Source organism: Diorhabda carinulata, chromosome 7, assembly GCF_026250575.1.
Source record: "Diorhabda carinulata isolate Delta chromosome 7, icDioCari1.1, whole genome shotgun sequence".
NCBI classification, from domain to species: Eukaryota; Metazoa; Arthropoda; class Insecta; order Coleoptera; family Chrysomelidae; genus Diorhabda; species Diorhabda carinulata.
This window is the reverse complement of record NC_079466.1, coordinates 9,669,127-9,692,286: the sequence shown is the minus strand read 5'-3', so window position 1 is coordinate 9,692,286 and position 23,160 is coordinate 9,669,127. Positions and strand designations below refer to the sequence as shown.

General features: G+C 35.9%; 1 protein-coding gene across 1 annotated transcript; it reads left to right on the top strand.

Annotated features, from left to right (window-relative positions):
- The first annotated feature begins 8,025 nt into the window (after positions 1-8,025).
- Positions 8,026-11,602, top strand: LOC130896557 (uncharacterized). Its single transcript, XM_057804736.1, has 3 exons — positions 8,026-9,886; positions 9,945-10,078; positions 11,549-11,602. Exons 1-3 carry the CDS (start codon positions 8,026-8,028, stop codon positions 11,600-11,602), a joined length of 2,049 nt encoding a protein of 682 aa, XP_057660719.1.
- The last annotated feature ends 11,558 nt before the right edge of the window (positions 11,603-23,160 follow it).

Genomic DNA, 23,160 nt, shown 5'->3' with positions numbered 1-23,160 from the left:
GATGTGTTGGAAAATCCCTCTGAATTTAACAGTCTTAAATGCTCTATTATCGTTGAATGAAATCATTCTATAATTCCGTTCGATTGAGGGTGATCAGGGGAACAAAAATGAATTTTGATTTTATGTAATCCTAGTAATTCTGTAATTACTGTATTTTTGAATTCTGTGCCATTATCGCAAATAATTTGATTTGGTATACCGTGATGGGAAAAGTATTTTATCAATTTGTTTGCTATTTCTGTGCCAGAAAGTGCATTTAAATGGTATGCTTGGGCATATTTAGAAAAACTATCAACTATCGTTAAAAATTTTGAGTTTTCAAAAGTGAAGGAATCTATGTGGATGATTTCGAATGGTTTATTCGCAGTCGGTGTTAAATTCATTTTTAAATTTACAGGATGCCTATGATATTTGCACTGTTGGCATATTTCACACTCGTTAATAAATGTTTGAATAGATTTTTTCATTTCCGGCCAATAATACCTTTCTTTGATTCTTTGAAGGGTTTCATTAATTCCGCGGTGGTTTGATTTACTTTCATGATAATTTTTTATTATTTCTTTGATATCGTCCTTGTTTGTGACATCTAGTAATTTTATGGTACATACATACATTTTTTTAGTTTTATAGATGATGACTTGAAATATTTTTGTAAGCAAGCTGATAATGGTTCGTAAAAGCTAGGATCTTCGAAGTGTAGATGATATTGAATATTTGGAATTATATATTCTTTAATAAGATTGATTACATCATTTTCAAGATTATTTTTAGATAGCTGAACTAGGAACCGTTGTTTATTGCCGAGTAAAACGATTCTTTTTATTTTTGCGGGTGAATGTAAAACTGATTTAAGGAATATTTGATTTTTGCCATAATTAACAGCACATTCAATCGACGGTATGCCTATAATTGGATTTTCATCATAATTCGAATGTATTGTATCTCCGCTATCAGTTACATCTTTATTTTGTTGGTCACTAGAGTTTTCCTGAATGTCGTCTTCTGCAATTGTTTCTTCAATGTTGACTATCATTGAGAAATCGTCATTGTCTTGTAGGGTATTGTCGATCGTGGTGTCGTTTATTAGTTTATTGGTAGTTGGTGAAGGGGTATTTAAGGTTTGATTCGTTTGTTTTGACGTACTAGGGTTATTGTAATAATTTGAAGTTTCGCCTAAAATTTCATCGACATCTTTCCAAAATGTCTTATCGTTCCAAAATGAATTGGTATCTTTAGTATAGAGTTCTATTCGCGATAAACCATCTACATTATTTGATTTTCCTTTTCTATAGAAAATTTTATAGTCAAATTCTTCTAATTTAATTCTCCAACGAAGTAATTTGGTTCTTTTAAAGAGTTCAACCACACGAGAGGTTTATGAACTGACGGCCATATAAATATTGACGAAAGTATTTTGTTGCCCAAACAATAGCAAGTAGCTCCTTCTCAATTGTAGAGTACTTTTGCTCTGAGTCATTGAGTGTGCTTGAAGCATATGGTATAGGGAGATCTTGTCCGATAGGACCTTGTGATAAGATAGCACCTAGTGCTACATTAGAAGCATCGGTAGTAAGATTAAATGTTTTATTGAAGTTTGGATATTGTAATATTGGTTCGTTAGTCAATAGAGTTTTACAAGTCTCAAAACATGTCAAGTATTCGTTGTTAAGTTCAATTTTTGCACCTTTTTTTAAACATTTCGTGAAAGGTTTGGTTAGTCGTGCAAATTCTTTTATAAAACGTCTGTAGTATCCAAGTAATCCTAAGAATCCTTTGAGTTGCTTGGGTGTTTTAGGAATTGGAGAGTCAAGTATTGCTTGAATTTTTTCAGGGTTCGGCTTAACTCCAACTGGCGTAACCACGTGGCCTAGATAAGCGACTTCTTTCTTTAGGAACTCCGATTTATCCAGCTGAACTTTAAAGTTTGCTTCTCTGAGTCTTTGGAAAACCGTTTTTAAGCGCTCTAAATGTTCTTGTAAGGAGGTTGAATACACAATAATGTCGTCTAGCTATACAAGGCACATCTCGTTTTGTATACCTCTTAATATATTATCGGCAACACGTTGGAACGTTGCTGGCGCCTTTTTCAATCCGAAAGGCATGCGCAGAAACTCCCAATGGCCATTTTCGGTGTTGAATGCTGTTTTTTCAATGTCCTTTTCTTCCATCTCTATTTGATGGAACCCACTAGCTAGGTCAATTGTAGAAAAGTATTGACAATTGCCCAATTTACTAAGTAGTTCTGTAATATTTGGTAGTGGGTATCGATCCTCTATAGTCTTCTCGTTTAATTTTCTATAGTCGATGACTACCCTCCATTTTTGTTGATTACTGGCATCTAATTTTTTGCTTACGACCCATATAGGGGAAGACCAGGGTGAATTTGAAGGCCTTATAATATTAGAATTTAGCATCTTTTGAATTTTATTAGCAACTTCTTGCTTATGTATGAAAGGGTACTGATAAGTTTTTGAATATATAGGTATTTCGTCTGTTGTTCGTATGTTATGTTTAATTTTATTTGTAAACGATAGTGGTTCGCCCTCTTTATAAAATATATCGCTATATTCTTGACAAAGTTTTAATATTTTTTTTTCTCTTCTTTGTTCATGTGATCCGTTCTAATTTTGTTAAGGTCTAATGGTGTATTGTGTGAGTCAATATTATTTAGGTCAACGTTTTGTAATTCGTTTTCGTCAAAGCTTTCTACTTGAAATGGTTCTGAAAAATCTAATGATACGGTACGTCAGATTTATTTAATACTAGCTGACCCGACAGACTTCGTCCTGTCAAAAAGATTTGTAATGTGGCAGTTTTTGTGCCTACGTATTTTAAAAAATTCTCCTGAACAGAACCGTCACCCTGGTGATAGGGCGTTGTGAATAAAAAATAATTAAATAAAACATATATAAGGATTTAAAAGTAAGTAATCGCTTTATTGTTAATCATGTGAATCATAAATAATTATTATTATTATCATTGTAGTGCTTTGTCGTATACGATGTTTTTTGTTTGATTACCTGGCGCATAGATAAACAAATCTGATGGTTTTCCAACACGGGAACAGGCAACATACAATTGACCATGTGAGAAACATGGGTTTTCTAGATTAATACCACAAACACTTAATGATTGCCCCTGGGACTTGTTTATAGTCATAGCAAAAGCAAGCCGCACTGGAAACTGTAGTCGTTTAAACTCAAATGGCACATCAGTCGGAATCATTGGGATGCGCGGTATGAGAACATCTTCTCCTTTATACTTTCCTTTGAGTATAGTTGCTTCTATCACATTGTTTAGTAATTTTTTTATCGCTAACCGTGTACCGTTGCAAAGACGCGGTTGGTTGATATTTCGCAACATTATAACCACCGATCCGACCTTTAATTGAAGATTGTGAGGTGGCAATCCTGGCAAATCCAGCGAGTTTAAAAATTCCGGTGGATAGTTGACTACATTTGTTCTTGAATTTTGAAATTTAATTCATTTACATCTATGTTTTTTGCAGCCAGTATAGCTCGTTCGCTCAACCAATCATGGTTTCTGTAATTTTGAAAAACATGTGGAAACACCTTCTGAATAAGTTCATCTTTTGTTTGAGTTAACTGACAAAAACTTTGAGGAAATTTAATGCAGCCAGTCAACATGTCTATAGGTAATTTGCCATTACCAATGTCAATGAGTTGTTTAGAGAATATGTTTCCAGATTGGTCATTTTGCAACTCGACACGCATATTCTTGCTTAAATGAAGTACTTTGACATGTTTCCACAAATTGGAGGACTTTAGACATGCATTGAGTTCATCAGCTGGCGTTGATCGTGGAATCACTGGCAATGTTTGACGAAAATCTCCTGCTAATAAAATCATTGCACCACCAAATCGGTTATTATTGCTCCGTAGATCTTTTAAGGTTCTGTCTAAAGCCTCCAAAGATTTTTTATGTGCCATCGTGCATTCATCCCAAACAATCAATTTACATTGCTGCAAAACCTTTGCCATTGCAGAGTTCTTCGAAACGTTACAGGTTGGAGTTTTATTGCTTTGCATATTTAATGGCAATTTTAGTGCTGAATGGGCTGTTCGACCACCTTCAAGCAAAGTTGCTGCGATTCCCGACGAAGCGAGTGCAAGTGCAATTTTATTTTGTGAGCGAATTGTTGCTAATATTAATGAAATCAAAAAAGTTTTTCCTGTACCACCAGGTGCATCTAAGAAGTAAATCCCTCCAGTTTCATCATTTGTTACTTTCATAAGAGTTTCAAATACATACTTCTGTTGTTCATTTAACAGTGGAAGATTTGTTTGAATTAATTCTTTCAAAGCGTTGAGATCATACAGTCTTTCTCGATGCAACTCTTAATTAAAAGCGTCATGCATTGGACGATTGGGCGCGGTCAGGCCTAATTGAATTAATAGTTTGTTTAACATTATCAAGCACATGTCCTCAATTGAAATCAATGCTTCATTGTAAATTTCTTCACTGATTTGTATATTTGGATTTCCCATTCTATTCCGTATTTGATACAAAATATCATCACACATATAATCTTTGTACTTGATCCACAAATCAATTGGGTTTGATGGGAAGCATGTAGATATGATTATAGAAAACAATGTTCGTATTTGATGAGCGTGTGATGATATTACAGCATCATTGAGAGTTTGATCCCAATGAGCGTCATTTTCAAGTAAATACATACCTTGAAAGTTGGCATAAAATTTTCCCGAACTACATTTGTTGCCCCAAATGAAGTCATTTGAAAGCAATTGTTATATTGTTGGATATGTGTCAAAAAGTGTATAGAATCTGTTCCTATTCCTGAAACCAATGAGTACAATGGTTCTGGTGGTGGATCCAATGGTATCAATTTCACTTTACCATTTGCGCAACACAATCCATTGGCTTCGTTTTTGTATTTTAATGCCTTACAGTGTGAGCAAACCGAGTTCATAGAACCAATAACAACACATTGGTAGTTACTGTAGTCAATTGACACATCGTAACTGAAAGCAGCTCGATTCAAACTTGCGCGATTATTAGTTGAATGTCGCGCTCGCGCTTCACGCGTTTGTGATATCCGAATTCTTTCACGTTCATTTCCGTCGTCACGTTCTTGTGCAGTACGATTAGATCGGTAATTAGCTTGGTTTGTAGCATTTCTGGTTCTTCTACCTAAATTGCTTCGTCTTATAGGAGGCATATCAAATATACATTATTTTTTCACTAATCACGAACTAATCAAACACTAACTAACTAAACACTCTGCAAAAAACACGATATACGAATTTGTTTCGTGTATCAGTTGACAAAAGCAAACTCAGTAGATTAGGTAACAGACAATTTTTTTTTTTAATTTGATATGACTTGAAGTCAAAAAAATAATAAAACACTGTTGCTAACGCGATTTTTGTTTGACTGATGTAATGACGTGGAAACTGCTGCATTTTATCTCGCGTGCCGAAACTAATACAAAAGAAACGCGAGTTTCGGAACGCGACATTAAATTCCTCCAACTATGTATTCTGTGCTCCAACGCACACACACACATTGTTTTGATAGATATGATTTTTGACGTTAGGAACACACCTACATTGCTTAGACAACAGTGAGTGCTCAAATTGACTACGTTTTAGTTACAAATCATTTGTATGGGAAAAAGAAAAGAGCTATTTTTAGGGTTTTTCCAGCAATAATTCTAATTTTTCTCGCCGTAAAAACCATCCTTGAACTTCAACGAACATTTTAAAAAAAGATTTGGCCAAATTGGTCCAGGGGTTGTTGAGTTATGCGCTTACCAACACATTTTGCGATTCATTTTTATATTATAGATTGTTGTTAGAGCATATCCATTTCTTGCAGTAGTAAGACATTGTGGAATTTCACAGTTATAAAAATTTTGATAAGGTACAATAATATCTCCATGAGTGACACTTGTTTTTATTTTAACAACTTGTTGTGTTCTAGGGGATACAGTTACAAGATTAAGGTCAACGTTAACTTCGTGATAATGTAGTTTTATTTTGCTAGAAGGAGTGATAAGAAATCCTTCTTGGAAATTTAGTTTTGCTTGTAATATCTTTAAATTGTCTAATCCTATAAGTCCATCAAAAACATTATGAAATTTGAAAAGATAAAATTTTAATTTTGTTGGACTCGGGAGTTTAAATATGTTTGAGGTCGGAATGTCGGCTCGATATTTATGAGCAGACTTTTGGAATACTGTTGTTACTTCGAAAGAGTCATTTTTAATTTCGCTAGAATAGTATTTAAAAGCGAAGTCGGGATTTATAAATGATCGACTTGATCCGGTATCTACGAGAAATTTTAGATTATATTCAGGTAAAATGATATAAGGTAATTCACTTGATTTGACGTTATTAAAAGGTATTATGATAGGATTGTTATTTATAGGCGAATTTTCCGAGGCACTTAACGAAAATTTTCGTTTCTATCTATTCTATCGTCATTATTAGAATTAGAATTATTTAGGTAAAGTTGATCAGTAGTATGATCAGAATCATCATAATCATAGTTTTCTTGAATATCGACGTTATATAATTCTTCAGAAGTATAGTTCGGCCTTTTAGATTGTCTAAAATTGTTTGTAGATGGCGGCGGCCTTTTATATATTGATTGATTTTGAGTATTTGAAGCGGTAGCTCGTGTGCTAATGGACATGGGTGTTGGCTTGGGAAAGTTTGCGTTCGGATTTGGCCTGAAGACGTTTACATTTTGATTGGGCCTGTTGAAAACTTGCGACGCTCTAGGAAAATTTTGATATGTAGTTCTTGGATTTATTGGGATTGGTTGTGAAGGAAAGTTGTGCTGTCTTGTGAACAAATTATTCGGAGTTTGTGAATTGAATGTTTGTGAACTGGAACTGAACGAATTAAAATTTCGATTCTGATTTTGGATAGGTGATTGATAATTAGGTTTGAAATCATATATTGGTCTCGAGTTATTTTTAAAAGGTTGTGTTCTATGATTATTTCTCGATGGATTTTGTAAATAGTGCACGTTTTCCTCTTGTGAAACGAATTGCATTGCTTCGCTTAACGAGGTTGGTTTCATACAACGTATTGTAGTCCCGATAGGTTCTTTTAGTCCAGAAAGAAAAGTTTTCAAGGTTAAATTTTGGTATAATTGTCGTTTTAAATGCTTACCTTCTTCTGTAGATTCGTGTATGTTTACATAACTGCAAAGTAAGTTCAAAAAGTGTAAGCACTTATCGTAAAATGATTGTAGGCTTTCATTAGAACTTTGTCTTAGCATTACAAGATCCCTATTGAGACATACTTCATCTCGCTGATCCGAGAAATTTCTCATCAAGACATCTTTCAATTCGTTCCAAGTATTACATGTTTAATTAATATTAATTACTGTCTTAGCTTTACCCTTTATTTTTGCTATTATCGAATTCAACAAATAAACATTTAGGAAATTATTAGGATTAGTTCTATCAATGAAATTGCTTATGAGTGATTCGCTAACAGAAATAAATCTATTCAAGTCATTTGGATTTCCGTCAAAATCAGGAATACAATTTGAATATTCCCATTTGAAAGATTGTACCGCCATATCTATTTGATTATTTACTGTACTACTTGAATTTGTCGGGTAAGAGTCAGGGCCGTAGCTAGAGGGGGGCTGGCCAGGGCAGAGCCCTGGTAAAAAAAATTTGAGCCCTGGTAAAAAAAATACTATAAGCACGCGTCAAAAATTTCGGCAAGTCATTTGACTTCACAAGTTTTATTTTCTATATGTATATATTTTTTTTATACGGGTAGAGTCCTGTCCTGTGCCATGCCGACCACCATACCACCGCGTGCCGCGTAGGTTAAGACGCGGCGGACGCGGCGGCGTAAAGATTTACACATTGGATTGGAAAATTAGTCTGTAGCGAACCTGCTAGCTGTCATATTTATTTCTTTATCAAGGGAAATTTTTTGCGGCTGCTTTAGTGAGTATTTTTAGTATTGTTTTTGACTTTCTGAGAGAGTGTCGTGAGTTAGTTGAATAAAAATGGACATAAGACAATTTTTTAATAAAAAACGTGCTATTGACTCTGTACCTGATACATCGGGCAGTAATTCCAAAAGTCAGAAAAATGCTGATAGGTCAACCAATTTATCCAGTTTATCCAGCAGTTCAGCTCCAGATCTGGCACCAAAAGGTGAGGATATAAAACAAATAATACTAGCTAATTATCCCAAACAAGAAAATAACCGGTCTTTTCAAGTTAACTGGTATAAGAGATTTTTGTGGCTAGAATATTCCCAAGAGCTAAATGCTGCATTTTGTTATGCATGTCGTCAGTTCCAACCAAATGGAAGCAAAGGACACACGGTGTATACCTATTCCGGATTTAGTAACTGGAAAAATGCAACAGATCTTAAAAATGGATTTCCAGCGCATGAAAAAACGGCAGTTCACATTAAAGCTATGCAAATGTGGAACGAGAAAAAAATCAGAGACTTAACTGGCACTGCTGTGTCTACGCTTATCAATAGTGATATTTTGCAAAAATACAGATATTATGTTAAGTCGATTGCTGAGATAATTCAGTTTTTAACAGTAAATGAACTAGCTCTTCGGGGCAATTATGACATTGAGCATGAACAAGACCGGGGATTATTCTTAAATTTATTTAAATATACAATTAAAAAGGACGAAAAATTGGCCGAATGTCTTCCACATATTCCTCAAAATGCTAAGTATACATCTCCTGATATTCAAAATGAGATAATAGCTATTTTAGCTGAAATGGTGCGTGAACAAGTTGTTGGTGATCTAAAAACTGCATGGTTTACATTACTTGAAGATGGCACAAGAGATAAAAACAACAGAGAAAATGTATCAATTGGAGTAAGATATGTCAAAAATGGTAAAGTGTTTGAATCTTTACTAGGTATTTACACTACAGAAAAGTTAGATGCCAAAACTTTCACAAATAAGACACTTAATATTCTTCATGATAATGGAATAGATACAAAACACCTTCATAGCCAATGTTATGACGGTGCTAGTGTTATGAACGGCCATAAGGGGGGAGTAGCTGCTTTAATCCAAAAATCATTAGGACGTTTTATTCCATACGTACATTGCTTTAACCATCGTCTCCATCTTGTAGTTGTGCGAACTATTTCAGAAATAGATTCAATTAAACACTTCTTTGACCAAGCTGTTATGTTACATGAATTTTTTGGACATGGAAAAGTGGCTGCTATTTATCGGGGAAATTCTATTGGTAGACTATTGGAGCAGCGCTGGTCTGGGCATATAGCAATTGTTAAAGTTATATTTTCAAACTACACTGAAATATTAAGATCATTGGATGAATTTAAAAATGATCGGTCATTTATCTGTTGGTCTGTGTATTTATCAGTCAAATCTGTTGGGATTAAATCAGTTATGTTGGAATACGATTTTAGATTCACCCTTGTTTTTATGAAGAAGTTCCTTGGGCTCTTAGAACCTGCCGATTCAGCTTTACAAGCTCGTACAATTAGTCTAAAGGAAGCCAATGAAATTATTAAGTCAGTAAAAAATAAAATTCGAGATCTAAGAACAAATGAGACTTATCAAAGTTTAGCCAATGAAGCTTCACAACTTTTAAAGGATACGGAAGCAATACCAACTGAAAAGAGAGTACCAAAGTTAAGCGTAACTATGAAGGAATATCTGGTAATGGAAAAACTGCCGTCTGAAATGTCTAATAAACCAAATGCCAGTAAAAGTGGCACTGAAGCCGAATTTTTTGAGTCCTTGGATCTTGTATTATCCCTATTAAACGAGAGGTTCTCTGACAATGATGAACTAATTACTGCAATAAGTAGCATTGAGCTTTTTGATCTGGAGAAAATCAAATATCTGGAAAAGTTGGGTAAGTGTCATTTTGTTTTGTAGCAATTCTTAAGTTATAGTGTTATACATTTTTTTAGGGATTTCACTACCAACTCTGGAGGAGTTGGCAGTAGTCAAGGATTACATGCGCAATAAACCAAAGTCAGATATTTTTGCTGAATTATATAAACAAAGGGAAGTATTTAAAAATACATACGCCCTGTTTGCGACAGTATATACCCTTGGGTGTAGTACTGCAGTAAATGAATCTTCGTTTTCAACATTAACTGCAATTAACAGACCACAGAGATATTCTATGAGTCAGCCTCGTATGGCCGATTTAATTTACTTGGCTTTTGAAAGTCGAAGAACAGAGTCCCTCGACATGGAGTCATTTTTAATAAAATTTAACAATCGTAAACAAAGAAAATTGCAACTTTTTTAGTTTTAATCATTTTAATTATCTGTCTGAAAATTTATTTTATTTGTATTTGTGTTGTTTTTATGATTTTCTATGTAGATATTCTAACAATAAGTGTTAAATGTTATGAGTTTTAAAAGTGTTCTGTTATTTTTGTTTTTTATCAAAGCATATTTGTTCACATGTAAAATATATATAATATATAATATATATAACTTTATAAATATATAAATTTATTCTTATTTAATAGAACATGTTTAACACTCAATTTGGTTTTATTTCTTAGGGAAAAAACATATTTAATGGCGGTGTATGTTTCGTCCGTAAATCGTCCCTTAAAATTAAAATATCAGTATATTTCAATGTGAAAATATGGGCCCTGGTAAAAAATCTAATAGCCCTGCTAAAATTTTGGTTCTGACTACGGCCCTGGTTAGAGTCAGTAGTGGTTTCTAATAATAAATTATTCAATGCTCGAGTTAGTTCGTTAATAGTTACTTCAGAATTCATAAATTGTACTTACAGAACATAAAGGATGATTTTAAATATGCCTTATTAACTATGAGAACTCACGACAGGATTCTCGCAGATTTTGGACAATATGGGTTCCAGATCTCGTTGAATAGTTGGTAGCGGCTTGAACACATCCTCAGTGGATGGAAGAGACCAAAGATATGGTAACTCACTGCACAAATATCCTCTACAATAATTCAGCAAATGTAGCTAAGTGTTCGATTTATTTCGGTAAATCGTTAAAACGAAATCGCACATACGATATGTTCGACCCGAAAAATCCTACTGACTGCGCCAAATAAATCACCGAAGGTGGAAAATCAATTTTTAAAAAAAACTTTATTTATTACTTTACACTTAAAATATTCCCGACAATAAAATTTACATTTTCTTATATGACAACTGACTGACTGCTAATTAACATGTCTCTTTTATTTATATATAATGTGTATGTTATGATAAGCGAAATTTTATAGTGTCGTCAGCTTCTTCTATATGGGGTTCTTGGAAATAAGTGCCATAACTTGCGAGTGATATTTTATTTTATTAATAGTAACGGTATAAGTATACAATAAATTTATGTTTATTCACTTATAATCATTAATAGTTACAATATATTGTTGAAATTCATGCTAGAAATAACTTTGTCGTTTAATTTTAAATGAAAAACATAGGACTTATAGGACTTTTGGGTTCACCACAAGATTTACCATTGCTATTACAGATAATAAAATGTTTGTTAATTTAGTATGAAAGCTGTTGTTATAGGCAGCTATATTTACTTTCACAATAGAAACTATTCTGTTTAGACCTAATCTTTGATAGTACATTTGCTGCTTTGATTATTCAACTATAATGGAGATAAGTTATGATTTATATACATTTTGTAAATATTGCAAAGTTCAACTGATATACAAAATGATCTAGGAATATTTGTTTTTATGAAAGGTATCTTTACTATAAAAGCTACTTTGTAATCTCTATATTCATAATATAAATAAATTGATTGAGTAGCGGCTTGATGTACGAATATGTTTATCACTAGATATGTATCATCTGGTAATTCTTTAATAAATTTACTGAATTTTTCGGGGTCTGTAGCTTTATATTTCTAAGGAGATAGTTGAATGAATTTTCAATCTACCTCTCAGCATAGAATAATTTGCTCACAATTTTGATTGCTAGATAGACGATGTTTTTGGATCAGTTTCAGATCTATAATGCTTTTTTGAATCCTATCAGCATATTTATGACTTTCACTATTCAGGTAGTGCTAAATATAAAATATTTGGCGCATTACAAAATATATCTTCTAAATAATTCACTAGAAGAAATTTATCCAATAATACCAGATATGAGAATGATACACATCAACCAATAATTTATAAACCACTGAGAGTAGGTAAACCTACAAATACAGTGAAAAATAATTAAAATACTTTTTGTCAAATATGACACAATGATTTAATAATTTAGCTCTGTTTATTAATTAGGAATTTTGAGAAAACAGCTGATTTATGCTAAACTGCCAGAAGAGGGGTAAAAAATTGATTTTACCATACCCATGTTAGCAAGGAAATAAGGGCAGGGAATTTTGTATACGTTAGATAATGATAAGTTTTAGTGAATGATGTTTAATATTGATTGGTAAATTTATTAATTATAACATTAAATTTCAATAGGTTAGGTCGTTATGAATGTAGTTGAATATTCTAGCCATTGGCAACTATTAATGGCAAATTTAATGTTATCCATAAATTTACCAATTAATATTAAACATCATTCACTAAAACTTATCTTTATCTAACCTATAAAAATTCAACGTCATTCATAATCTAACCAATCAAAAATTCCAATAGTAACCAGAATCAATATTTCAATTAATCAATATTTCTATCAACGTCAATTTGAATATTGAGTTTTGAATTCTTTGAGTTTTAAATCCGGAAATGTTAATTAATGATTGTAAGTAAAATAAAAGTGCAAAGATATCGCAATAATTTTGTTTCTACATGAAAGCCTGTACCTTAATCTACTTTTCTACATAATTTCCGTGAATATTGAGGCACTTGTCATAACGTGGCACTAGTTTTTGAATACCTTCCTCATAAAATTCTGCCGCCAGACATGTGTGTGTGTGTGTTTTTTTTATTTATAAGAGGGGGGAATCCTTTTTACGGATTCCAGGCATAGAATTAGCTGCTGCTCTTCCTTCTGGTAGCTAAGATTTTATATCTTCTTTCTTCTAGTGGACGTCATTCGCTCTTCTTCTTTCAATGGAACGCAGTTCCGTAAGGACTTCCGTGACATACGAATTGATAGCGTTCCAGGCAGCTTCTGATGACAGCATTTCTTCTACTATTGTCTCTGGCTGGATTCTCTCCAGCTCATCTCGTTGTGGATAGAATCGTGGGCAGTCAAAGAAAACGTGCTCTGCGTCTTCATTGATTCCTGGGCAGGACGGGCACTCCGGTGAATCATCATGCCTGAAGCGGTGAAGATATGTCCGAAAGCATCCATGTCCTGACAACATCTGCGTCAGATAATAGTTGACCTTGCCATAACTCCGATTCAGCCAAACGTCGATCTTTGGTATGAGCCGGTATGTCCATCTTCCTTTTGTTGCGGCATCCCACTGCGATTGCCATCGTGTGATGCTGTTCTGCCGTTCTTCAGCTCTGAGTTCCTCGGCACTTAGCGTAGTTGACCTCTTTCGTTGGTAAAGGTTCCTTCTTTCCTTAGCTAGAACTCTGAGTGGCAAAGTTCCGGAAATGACACAGACTGCTTCCTCCGATATTGTGCGGAAGGCGCTGGCTACTCTTACAGCATTTAGACGATATACTGGTCCAGCCTTTCTCCATTACTCTTGCAGCTCCAGCGCATCTGCCCAAATGGATATTCCATAAGTGAGCACCGATGTGACAACTGATGATAATAGTAGTCTTCTGCTCTGCTTTGGGCCGCCGACGTTAGGCATCAGTCTTGCGAGACTAGCTCTTACTACCGATGCTTTGACACTGACGTGTTCTACCTGTTGCTTGAAGTTGAGTCGGGCATCAAGCATCACTCCCAGATATCGGATATACGGTTGTGATGTGATTTCTTGTGTACCGACTTTCAGCTTGATGGTCTCTACTGCTTTTCTGCTGTTAATAAGCACTGCCTCAGTCTTGTGCTTCGCCAGTTGGAGATTGGACGACCGCTACATCATCTGTTTGACATCTATCAGTTTGACGTTACTTGGTAGTTTCAGTCTTAACAGTCCGTCGTACATGACATTCCACAGAAGTGGGCCTAGAACAGAGCCCCGAGGTACACCTCCTGTAATATCGTACTCCTTAGGACCATTCTTCGAGTCATATTTGAGAACTCTATCGGTAAAGTAGCTGGCTACTATCCTACACAGATATTCTGGAACGCTTTTCTCTCGTAGAGCTTGCATGATGCAGTTCCAGTTGGCGGAATTGAAGGCGTTTTTGATGTCTAATGTCGCCACCAGGCAATACTTCTTTATGCCGCCTTTCCATCTGGTTCCTGCGATCGCTTCCTTATCGATATTAACAACCAGATTAATCGCGTCCAGTGTTGATCGTCCTTTCCGAAATCCATACTGGTTGTCTGCTAGGAGTTGATCGACTACTTCTTCTATTCGTTGATGAATTATACGCTCTAAAATCTTATCTGCTGTATCTAACATGCAGAGTGGACGGTAAGATGACGGTTCATCCGGCGGCTTTTTTCCTTTCGGAAGCAGTACTAGTCGTTGCTGTTTCCACTTCTTTGAAAAGGTCCCTTCTTTGAGGCAGATGTTGTACACGTCTAGGAACAATGTCGGTGCTACCTTTAAGATGGTTTTCAAGGCAATATTAGGGATTCCGTCCAATCTCGGCGCTTTATTATTTCCTACACGGTTACAGGCCTCCATCAGCTCCTCTTCAGTGACAGATGGTATGTCGTCCAGTTCACTTGGAGCCAACTGGTAATCGAAATTTCTTTGCTGTGGGAACAGCGCAGTTACGATTTTTTGAAGGAGATGAGGACACGTAGGTGATAGCATTTGTTGCTTTTTCAAGTGGGTCATGACCACCTTATAAGGCCTACCTCGTATATAAGTTCTTTCCAGCATCTTCTTTTGCTCTCTTTGATAGCTTTATTCAGCTCATGACGCGCTTTTTTGTACTCCGCGCTGAGAGATTCTTCTCTTCCTGTGACACTCTTTACGAAGGCTGCTGATGTGGTCGTTCCACCAATGCACTGAAGATCTTAATATCATGCCACGTTTACGAGGCATACTTGCATCACAAGCATGTGTTACTCTCCTCATCAGGTCCTTAGTCTGTTCTTCCACACATCCAAAGTTGATCGGATCACTGTCGAGAGCTATTAGCAATAATTCTGGGTCAAAAGACTTTACTTTCCAACCAACGTTGTTAGATAGCTTGATATGCCTCCTGAAGTTCTGGTTGCTTGATATTTCCCAGAATATCGCATGATGGTCGCTGGCGGTGTAGATATCCAATACTTCCCATTTGTCGTTACCTTTAGCAAGGCTACTACTGACAAAAGTGAGATCTACAATCGAGCTTGCGTCGCCCTTGGTGTAGGTCGGCGTGTCACCGCTGTTGAGCAGGACTACATCTAGTGTAATAAAAGCCTCCAGCAGTGCCTTCCCTCGTGCGTTGGTATGTTTGCTACCCCAGTCGACTGCCCAGGAGTTGAAGTATCCGTCTATCGCTACTGGATGGTATTGCTTCGCATCTTCGATTAGTCGATCCAGGAAATCAGTGAAGTCACCAATAGAGAGGCTAGGTGGTGCATAGCAGCTATAGAAGCGGATGCCCTCTACTGATGCTGCTACAAAGCCGGCATTGTTGTTGTCGACTGCGTTCTGGAAAGGGAGCTTGCCACATGACCAGCTGTCCGATTCCCAGGGTTGGGTGCTTAGATGTTTATATGGCTCCGCTATCAGTACCAAGTCAAGCTCTAATTCGCGCACCGTCTGCATGAGCAGGTCATGCGCAGCCTCACAATGATTGAGATTGAGCTGCAGTATCTTCATGCTCTTTTGCTTGTCATCCTCTGAAGCGCCTCTTGGAATACCGGGCATTTGTGACTGCCGGCATTGTGAGCAGCATTCTCTGCGCCTTGGTTCTCGGCGCATAATGCACATTTGGCTGGATTTTTACACCCGGCGATCTTGTGCCCTTCTTGTCCGCACCTGATGCAAAGCTTAGAACGATCTACTTTGCTTTTGCATTGAGATCCATGATGCCCAAAGTGCCAGCACTTGAAGCATTGGATCGGTCTCTTCGTTGCTCTAATTCTGCTGTTTATCCAGCCGATCCGGATTTTATCGCTTCCTTCCAGGATCTACTTCGCTGCAGCTGCTGGTAGAGTCACAACAGCAATCTGAGTACCTCTGTAGGCTTTTCGGATCCTAATTGAGTCCAGTGGTATCTCGCAAGACTCTCCAATTGCCATCTGCAGGGCGGCTTGGATATCCTCCCTGGTTGTGGTATCGTCAAGATCTCGAAATTCGACATCTTCTTGTGGGCCTTTACAGATTACTTTGGTGTCTTCCTGTAGGATATCCACGATAGTTTTCTGCAAGGCTTGGCCTTTGTCGGTACTTTTCCTAGAGAGCGTTATCAGCATATTTCCGGCCCTGGTTTTGTGGATCTTATCCACGGTGGTACGGACCTGCTCTTCGAGGACGTCCTTCTTTATTCGACGCAAAATCTCTGCGTACTTCACCGGCTCAGATGGGCGGATGATTAGTGCATCTGGCTTGATCCGCTGACGCGGTTTACTGCGCTTAGGCTCCGGCCGGGGCTTCTTCGTTGGCTTCTCCTTCCGTAGCTGTTCTTTCTTCTGCTTCTTCAAGTCTTTCTTTGACTGAACAAGCTTCCAAGCCGTTTTGGTCTGATTCTTGTCAGCGTCGAGCGACGCTAGTTTCGCCGACGGACTTTGTTTCGCGTCCAGCTTATTCGTCACTTGCGTGTCCACAGGATCAGGTGAACTCCGTACCCTTTTGTTATTCTTCTTGGGGACATTTTTATTGAGGTCACCAGCAACTGACTCAATGTCAGCTACTGCTCCGGTGTCCATCGCTTCAACAGGTGGTAGTTCCGCTTGTTTTGGCGTCGCCGTCTGCAGTGACTCGCTTGGTTTTAGGGTGACGTGGCCATGCCGCTGTTGCATTTTCTGCCATTGTTGATCCTGATTTTTGAACCTTCTCAGGGCACTGCAGAGGTTCATTAACGTCGTTTTGATTTCCTTGTGGACATTTAGCATCATCATCTATCAGCCATCTTCCATCCACTGCTGGATATAGGCCTCCTCTAGTTTAAACTAGAGGAGGCCTACATTTAGCTTATTTTGAAGGAAATCTTGCAGTCCATTGACTAGCTTTTCCAAATGTTCTAGCGCATCTGTTCTCTTCTTCTTCACACTGAGTAGTCTTGCTGAGCATGAGGCCCATTTCCTCCATTCTTTTATGATTGTTGATTAAGGTTCTCCATAAACTATGATATGACTCCAAAGCAAAAGGTCGTCTCCGAACGCGATGCCTCCGGAAGTGGGGGGAGATCCCTCCTACAGCTACCCCCATTGCTGTGAGAGTTTCTGGCCCTGAAGCGGGAAAATTCAACCGCTTCGACCATGCACCTGCTTCCTTCATCGGCTTCCTCTTGCTTCCATGGGTGCGGCACTTAGATGCCGGGAGTTACCACATTCACCGCGCTATAGGGATCATATCGCACATCTCTTTCGAACAGCGTCACCCGTATCCGCTTGTGTATGTGACCCGCTGGTCAGATGTATTTCTGGCCCTCCTCGGTCCGATGGTGATGACCGACCCTTTTTGTCCACGGGAGCGTATTTTATTTGGCTCCTACCTTCTGCCCTCGTCAGCTATGGAAAATAAGCTTCATCCAAGGACATAGGGCATCCTCCCATCCGCTCGGGGAGACGCGCCTGCTAGCAGTTTCTCCTCTGCTGGAGGTGTGTGTGTGTGTGCGTGTGTGCGTGTGTGTGCGTGTGTGTGCGTGTGTGTGCGTGTGTGTGTGTGTGTATGTATGTATGTATATATATAATTATGTTTCCAAATCTTCTTGATTCCAGGTCTGTTCTGTTTCAAAATTAATTTTTTAATAATTTTTGAAAGATAGATAAAATTGACGTTTCGACTTTAAGTCTTTATCAAAATATAATATTGACACTGACAATTCGCATATTTTTATTGATCAATAGATCACCTTCACCATGAATATCAAAATAAGAATAAAATCAAACTATATTTCAATTAATCAATATTTCAATCAACGTCAATTTGAATATTAAATTTTGACTTAGTATAGATCCTTGTGGAATCCGCCTTTCTTGTTAGTATATGTTTATGTTTGGATATCAAACAAAATGTTGGTATTAATCAATAATGTTTTCATTTTATTAGTTGGTATCAGTTAAAAAGTGTGAAGTATGACATGTTATGTTAATAAAAAGTCGTGTCAGTCTTTTGCTGATTACCAGAAAGTAAACCACGTCGCGTTTTATTCCACTAAAATATTAAATTATTTTAATTTTTCTTGACTCATTATTTGGATGTAACTTTTCTCTCTAAGTATTATAATTGTTATAATATGATGTGGATGAGATATTTTTTTCCTTTAGTTCCCTGAGTAAAATATTCAAGCTCGCCGTGTTTATGTAATGAATAAATTTGTAGGTAATAAGAAATGTTTTTTCATTTGTTATAAATACTTGTAATCAAATTTCTATCTCGGGACACCCTGTGTATATGATTCTTGTATCTACAAAATAACGTTTGGTAATACTAATCGGTGGGTATGAGTATTAAGAAAATAGAATTGGAAGTATTTTAATGGAGGACGTGAGCTCAACAACCAATGGGTCAAGGATTTTTGTAATCGTTTCCTGCAATTATCGAATGGTAATAAAGTTTAATATAAAGCACTTCGATTTTCATTGTAATAATGCTATTATTCACATATTTTACTTCCAGTATAATATACTTCCATGATTTTATGTCTTGATAATGTAATTTTAAAAGACCTTCAATATAGATAAATTATTAAAGAATATTCCACATCTATACGAGAGCTACTGTGAAGAGAAATGATGACTATTTCATAGTGAATATAATTATGTTTTTAATCAATCATCACCAACTAATGCGAGTAAATGACTAATAAAAGTATGAAATTTATTGTTCATTTATAATATGATTTGCACATATAATCAATTTTCTCTCAGAAAAAAGAATCTAACTAAAGAAACAATTTTTACGATATTTGTTATAGAGACCCCCATACTTTGGTGACAAGGAGAAGAGAGACCTAGCAAAATTAAATATCATATGTTCATAGTACACAGTATTTCAATCTGAACACTAAATGAAACCTTGAAATAATTACAACCTAATAAATGTGGCAACAATTAAAATGAAGATCTCGATTGCTAAAGTTTTTCCTCTGCTCGTGGCCTAGTCCCGTTATCACATACATCTTGAAGAAGTGGTTATATTCAGTTTTTTGCTTATGGTTCTAGGCTTAAGATTTTCTTCGAAAATGTCAAAACGTATGTTCTGAAATTTGGTATTTCTAAGACCTACAATGTCGTTTTGGTCTTCCATGCGCCGTTTCGATTTAGCCACTCGCACCGTTATATGCACAGGTCAAAGCAGATGACAAATAAATAGACCAGACACATAATTACACAAATTTAATAAATATAATTTATTGAACAATCAATTTATTTGTGTAGCTAAAAATAATAATAGTTCAATGTAATGTCCATTATAATTCAAGCAAATAACGGAGCAATTCTTGCTTTACTGTAGTCACAAGCAGTCTCCCACTTGTCTCACAGGATTTTTGAGACATTGGTATCATTGGTAGTAGGGAGAGGTGTCTTCATTTGCAATGTGACGGAATCACTTGCTTATCACCGCCGCGCCGTATAAGGTAACAATGAATCGCTATTCGGCAGAAATTAGAACCTTCGGACCAATTTTTCAACACATGTCGCTGTTGATGCATTGCTTTCAGCATTTTTTTAATTTTTCGATCGATATCTCAATGACCATAAACAATTTAGAGGATCTAGATTTTACAATGAAGAAAAGTGACAAAAACCTAAACGTAATGACTGGACTATTCTTGCAAATGACATTCTAGTACTTCGAATGGAAGTGATAAGCGTAGGAGAGCTCTCGGTCATTTTAAAATATATCCTTATGTTTTTATATTGCAATTTTCTGTTCAGTTGTGCTGTATTAACCTAATATATACAAATATTTCTATTATCCAATAACTATTTATTGAAACATTCATTAATTATTTAATTCTTATTCGAATAGAACAATATTTTCATAAACCATTAGATCTCATGTGAACATTTGTTTAACCAATAACTATACACTAAAGAGATCAGGGACATTTCCATAACGCTTGGCACGTCGAAACTAAAGCCGTGTATATTAATATGTGAGAGGGTTTAGAATCTAAACAAAATATAATATTGGAAAATGAACGACATCATCTGGGTCACTGGGTTTATAACTAAACTGAATAGAATTTCTATATATAATTATATATACCCTTCTGTATACGACTACGTACAACTATATACAACTACATACTATATACTTGTATATATATATATATATATATATATATATATATATAATATATTTTCTTTCATGGTCCCTACCTGAGACTTATAGTAAAAGAGTCGCGATTTGTTTAATTATACATATTGTGTTTTATAATTATATATATTAAATCCTAAATGTACAACTATCTTTTAGATGTTTAACCATATTATTAACATAATTTTGATTTCTATTAACCTTGTTCTTTGTGTAAGTCTAACTGACTTCGTATTGGCATAAATATTTAAACCAGAAGCTCTATATAGCCACATCTAAATTATTCATCTTTGAAAATTCTTAAAGTAACAATTAATATGTCAATTCAATAAACTTTCATTTTCTACAAGACAGACCTATTGTTTGCAACAACTGAATACTGGAGCTTAAATTAGCCGGTAGTTCTTACCTCTCGCGAACTTTTGTTAAATTTGTCAGGTCATGTTATAATTCTTCAACAAAGAGGTGCAATCTATACTTTCACTTCAAGACCCTTTGAAAAAACAAAATCTATCATTTGTTCTGAGTGGAATTTAAAACTAATAGGGACGCAGTTTTTAACTATGAAATACGAAGAATTTTATCTATTCACTTAAATTTTGGTAGGTTCTTATGATAAATAGAGAGTGGCAAAATTATTTAAGGAATGTTCCCTTAAGCCGTGCGCTTAAGTCTGCCATAGAGTAGGGATTAAAAAAAATTATTATATTATTATGATTGGTAAAATCACAATATTATGTTGGTATAGTATCGTTATTTGACATTGTTTCACGATAGTTACGGTACACATTCAGTAATGAGTTGAAATAAATAATTATTACGATGGTTAAGGGTTAATTAGAAACGAGTGAAGTGAATCATGATAGTGATACAATGCTAAGGACAAATTTGGAATTTGTCCCTGTTCGCAAACCTTAGGATAAAGTCTGTCGCCGGCGGTAGATTTTCATAAATGACCTTGACATTAAGAGACTACGCTCACACAAGAACAAGTAGCTCCACTCACGTTAGTAACAGATTGGTAATTTAGTCCTCTTAGAGTCATATCTCCTATCAACAATGGAACAGAAGCGGTTGAAAAAGTTGTTGTTTTATTGAAGCCCACCGAGATGTTACTAATAATTATCAACGACTTATTCAGTAACCCAGTCGGTAAGAGAGGCAGTAGAAACAGTGACGACGAGAGAGGGGGGCAAAGGGGGCAGATTGCCCAGGGCCTCAGGTCCAGAGGGACCTCACAAAAGGTCTAATTTTTTTTATTTATGCATTTCCTTAGGTCACAATGAGTTACTTATGAAAAATATGAGAAATTTTAAGCCACATTTACTTCCGTCAGAACTGTACGAGCTCCACAAATCCACGTACAGGTTGATACGCAGAAACCTACTGCGCTTAGACCTCAGTAACATCGTGTGTTTACTCAATTTTACTCAACCTGTTATACAAACCTTGACAGTAAACTTATTTCAAACATAGCTAGAGTAACAAATGATGTGTGAAGGCAATAAAAATTTATATTTTTATTAAAAATGTTCAGACTACATTATATTTTTTTAGTCCTGTAGGTGTATTAACCACGAAATTTTAGACGGATTTTGGAAAAATTTGGAGACATTGGGACAGTTCAAAAACAAGGTTACTTTGAATTCTCGACTTTGTCCATTTTGTCACGGGGGGGGGGCTCGGTACCCACGGCACCAAAAAATTATCTTCAAATTCAATACTTTTGGTACTTAACCAGTCAATAATTTCTTGTTTTCTCCAATATGAAGTTGGAATCTTCTCTAAGCGTCGAGAATGATAACTACTATTGAATCAGCCAGAAGATACCATTTTTGGTACTGTATAATCTTCATTAATCTACGTCTCATCAAGATAAAAGATTTTCTTCTGCTCTGTTCTGTACTGCTTTATCCTTCTTAAGTATTTTCGTCGCCAGCAAACAATATCATCGCTTTCCAGTAAAAATGCTTTACGGCAAAATCCATATTTCTCAAAGTGGTCCATAAAAGTTTTTTAGTTATCAACGGAATACTGTCATCCTGGCCAAACTCCATTAAAATCTTATCTAGGGTGGTATTTCTTTTTTAAAATAAAAAGAGTGAACTTTTCTTCGAATTACACTTTTGGTGTCTTTATCAAGGACTTTTACTGGTCTGCCTAGACTTTTCTTGGGAGGTTCCACTTGGCCTGTTATCTTTTTCCCCCGCAATAATTTAACATCGATCGACAGTTTCTTGTACAGTAAACTTCGGGTAATCGTATTTTATGGAATTGTGTACATTTAAAATAATAAGTTTTTCATTCATCGATAATGGAGAATTATTATAACGTAACATTTTTTCGTTGATGTGAATGTCCTCATTTTATTACTAATCTTATAATACTGTGAACACTATTTACGGCTTAACAACAAATACTGATGCGTTAAACTAGATAAATATACTTATAAAGGTCTAACAATTTTGGGTAAGGCACCATTGACCTTACGGCGCATGGTTAAGCCGAATCTGAAATAGGGTTGAAATTAGGCAGAGGCACTAATAGAAGGTTAAACGGTACCAGTTAAACGCAAAACGTAACTGTATAATCTACTTCCTAAGTAATCCCTACACAATATTTCAAGACCTACACCTATGGCCGACACCGAAATTGATCCAAACTGGACGGAATTCCCCATTTTATTGCTCTATACATTTCTGAAATAGAC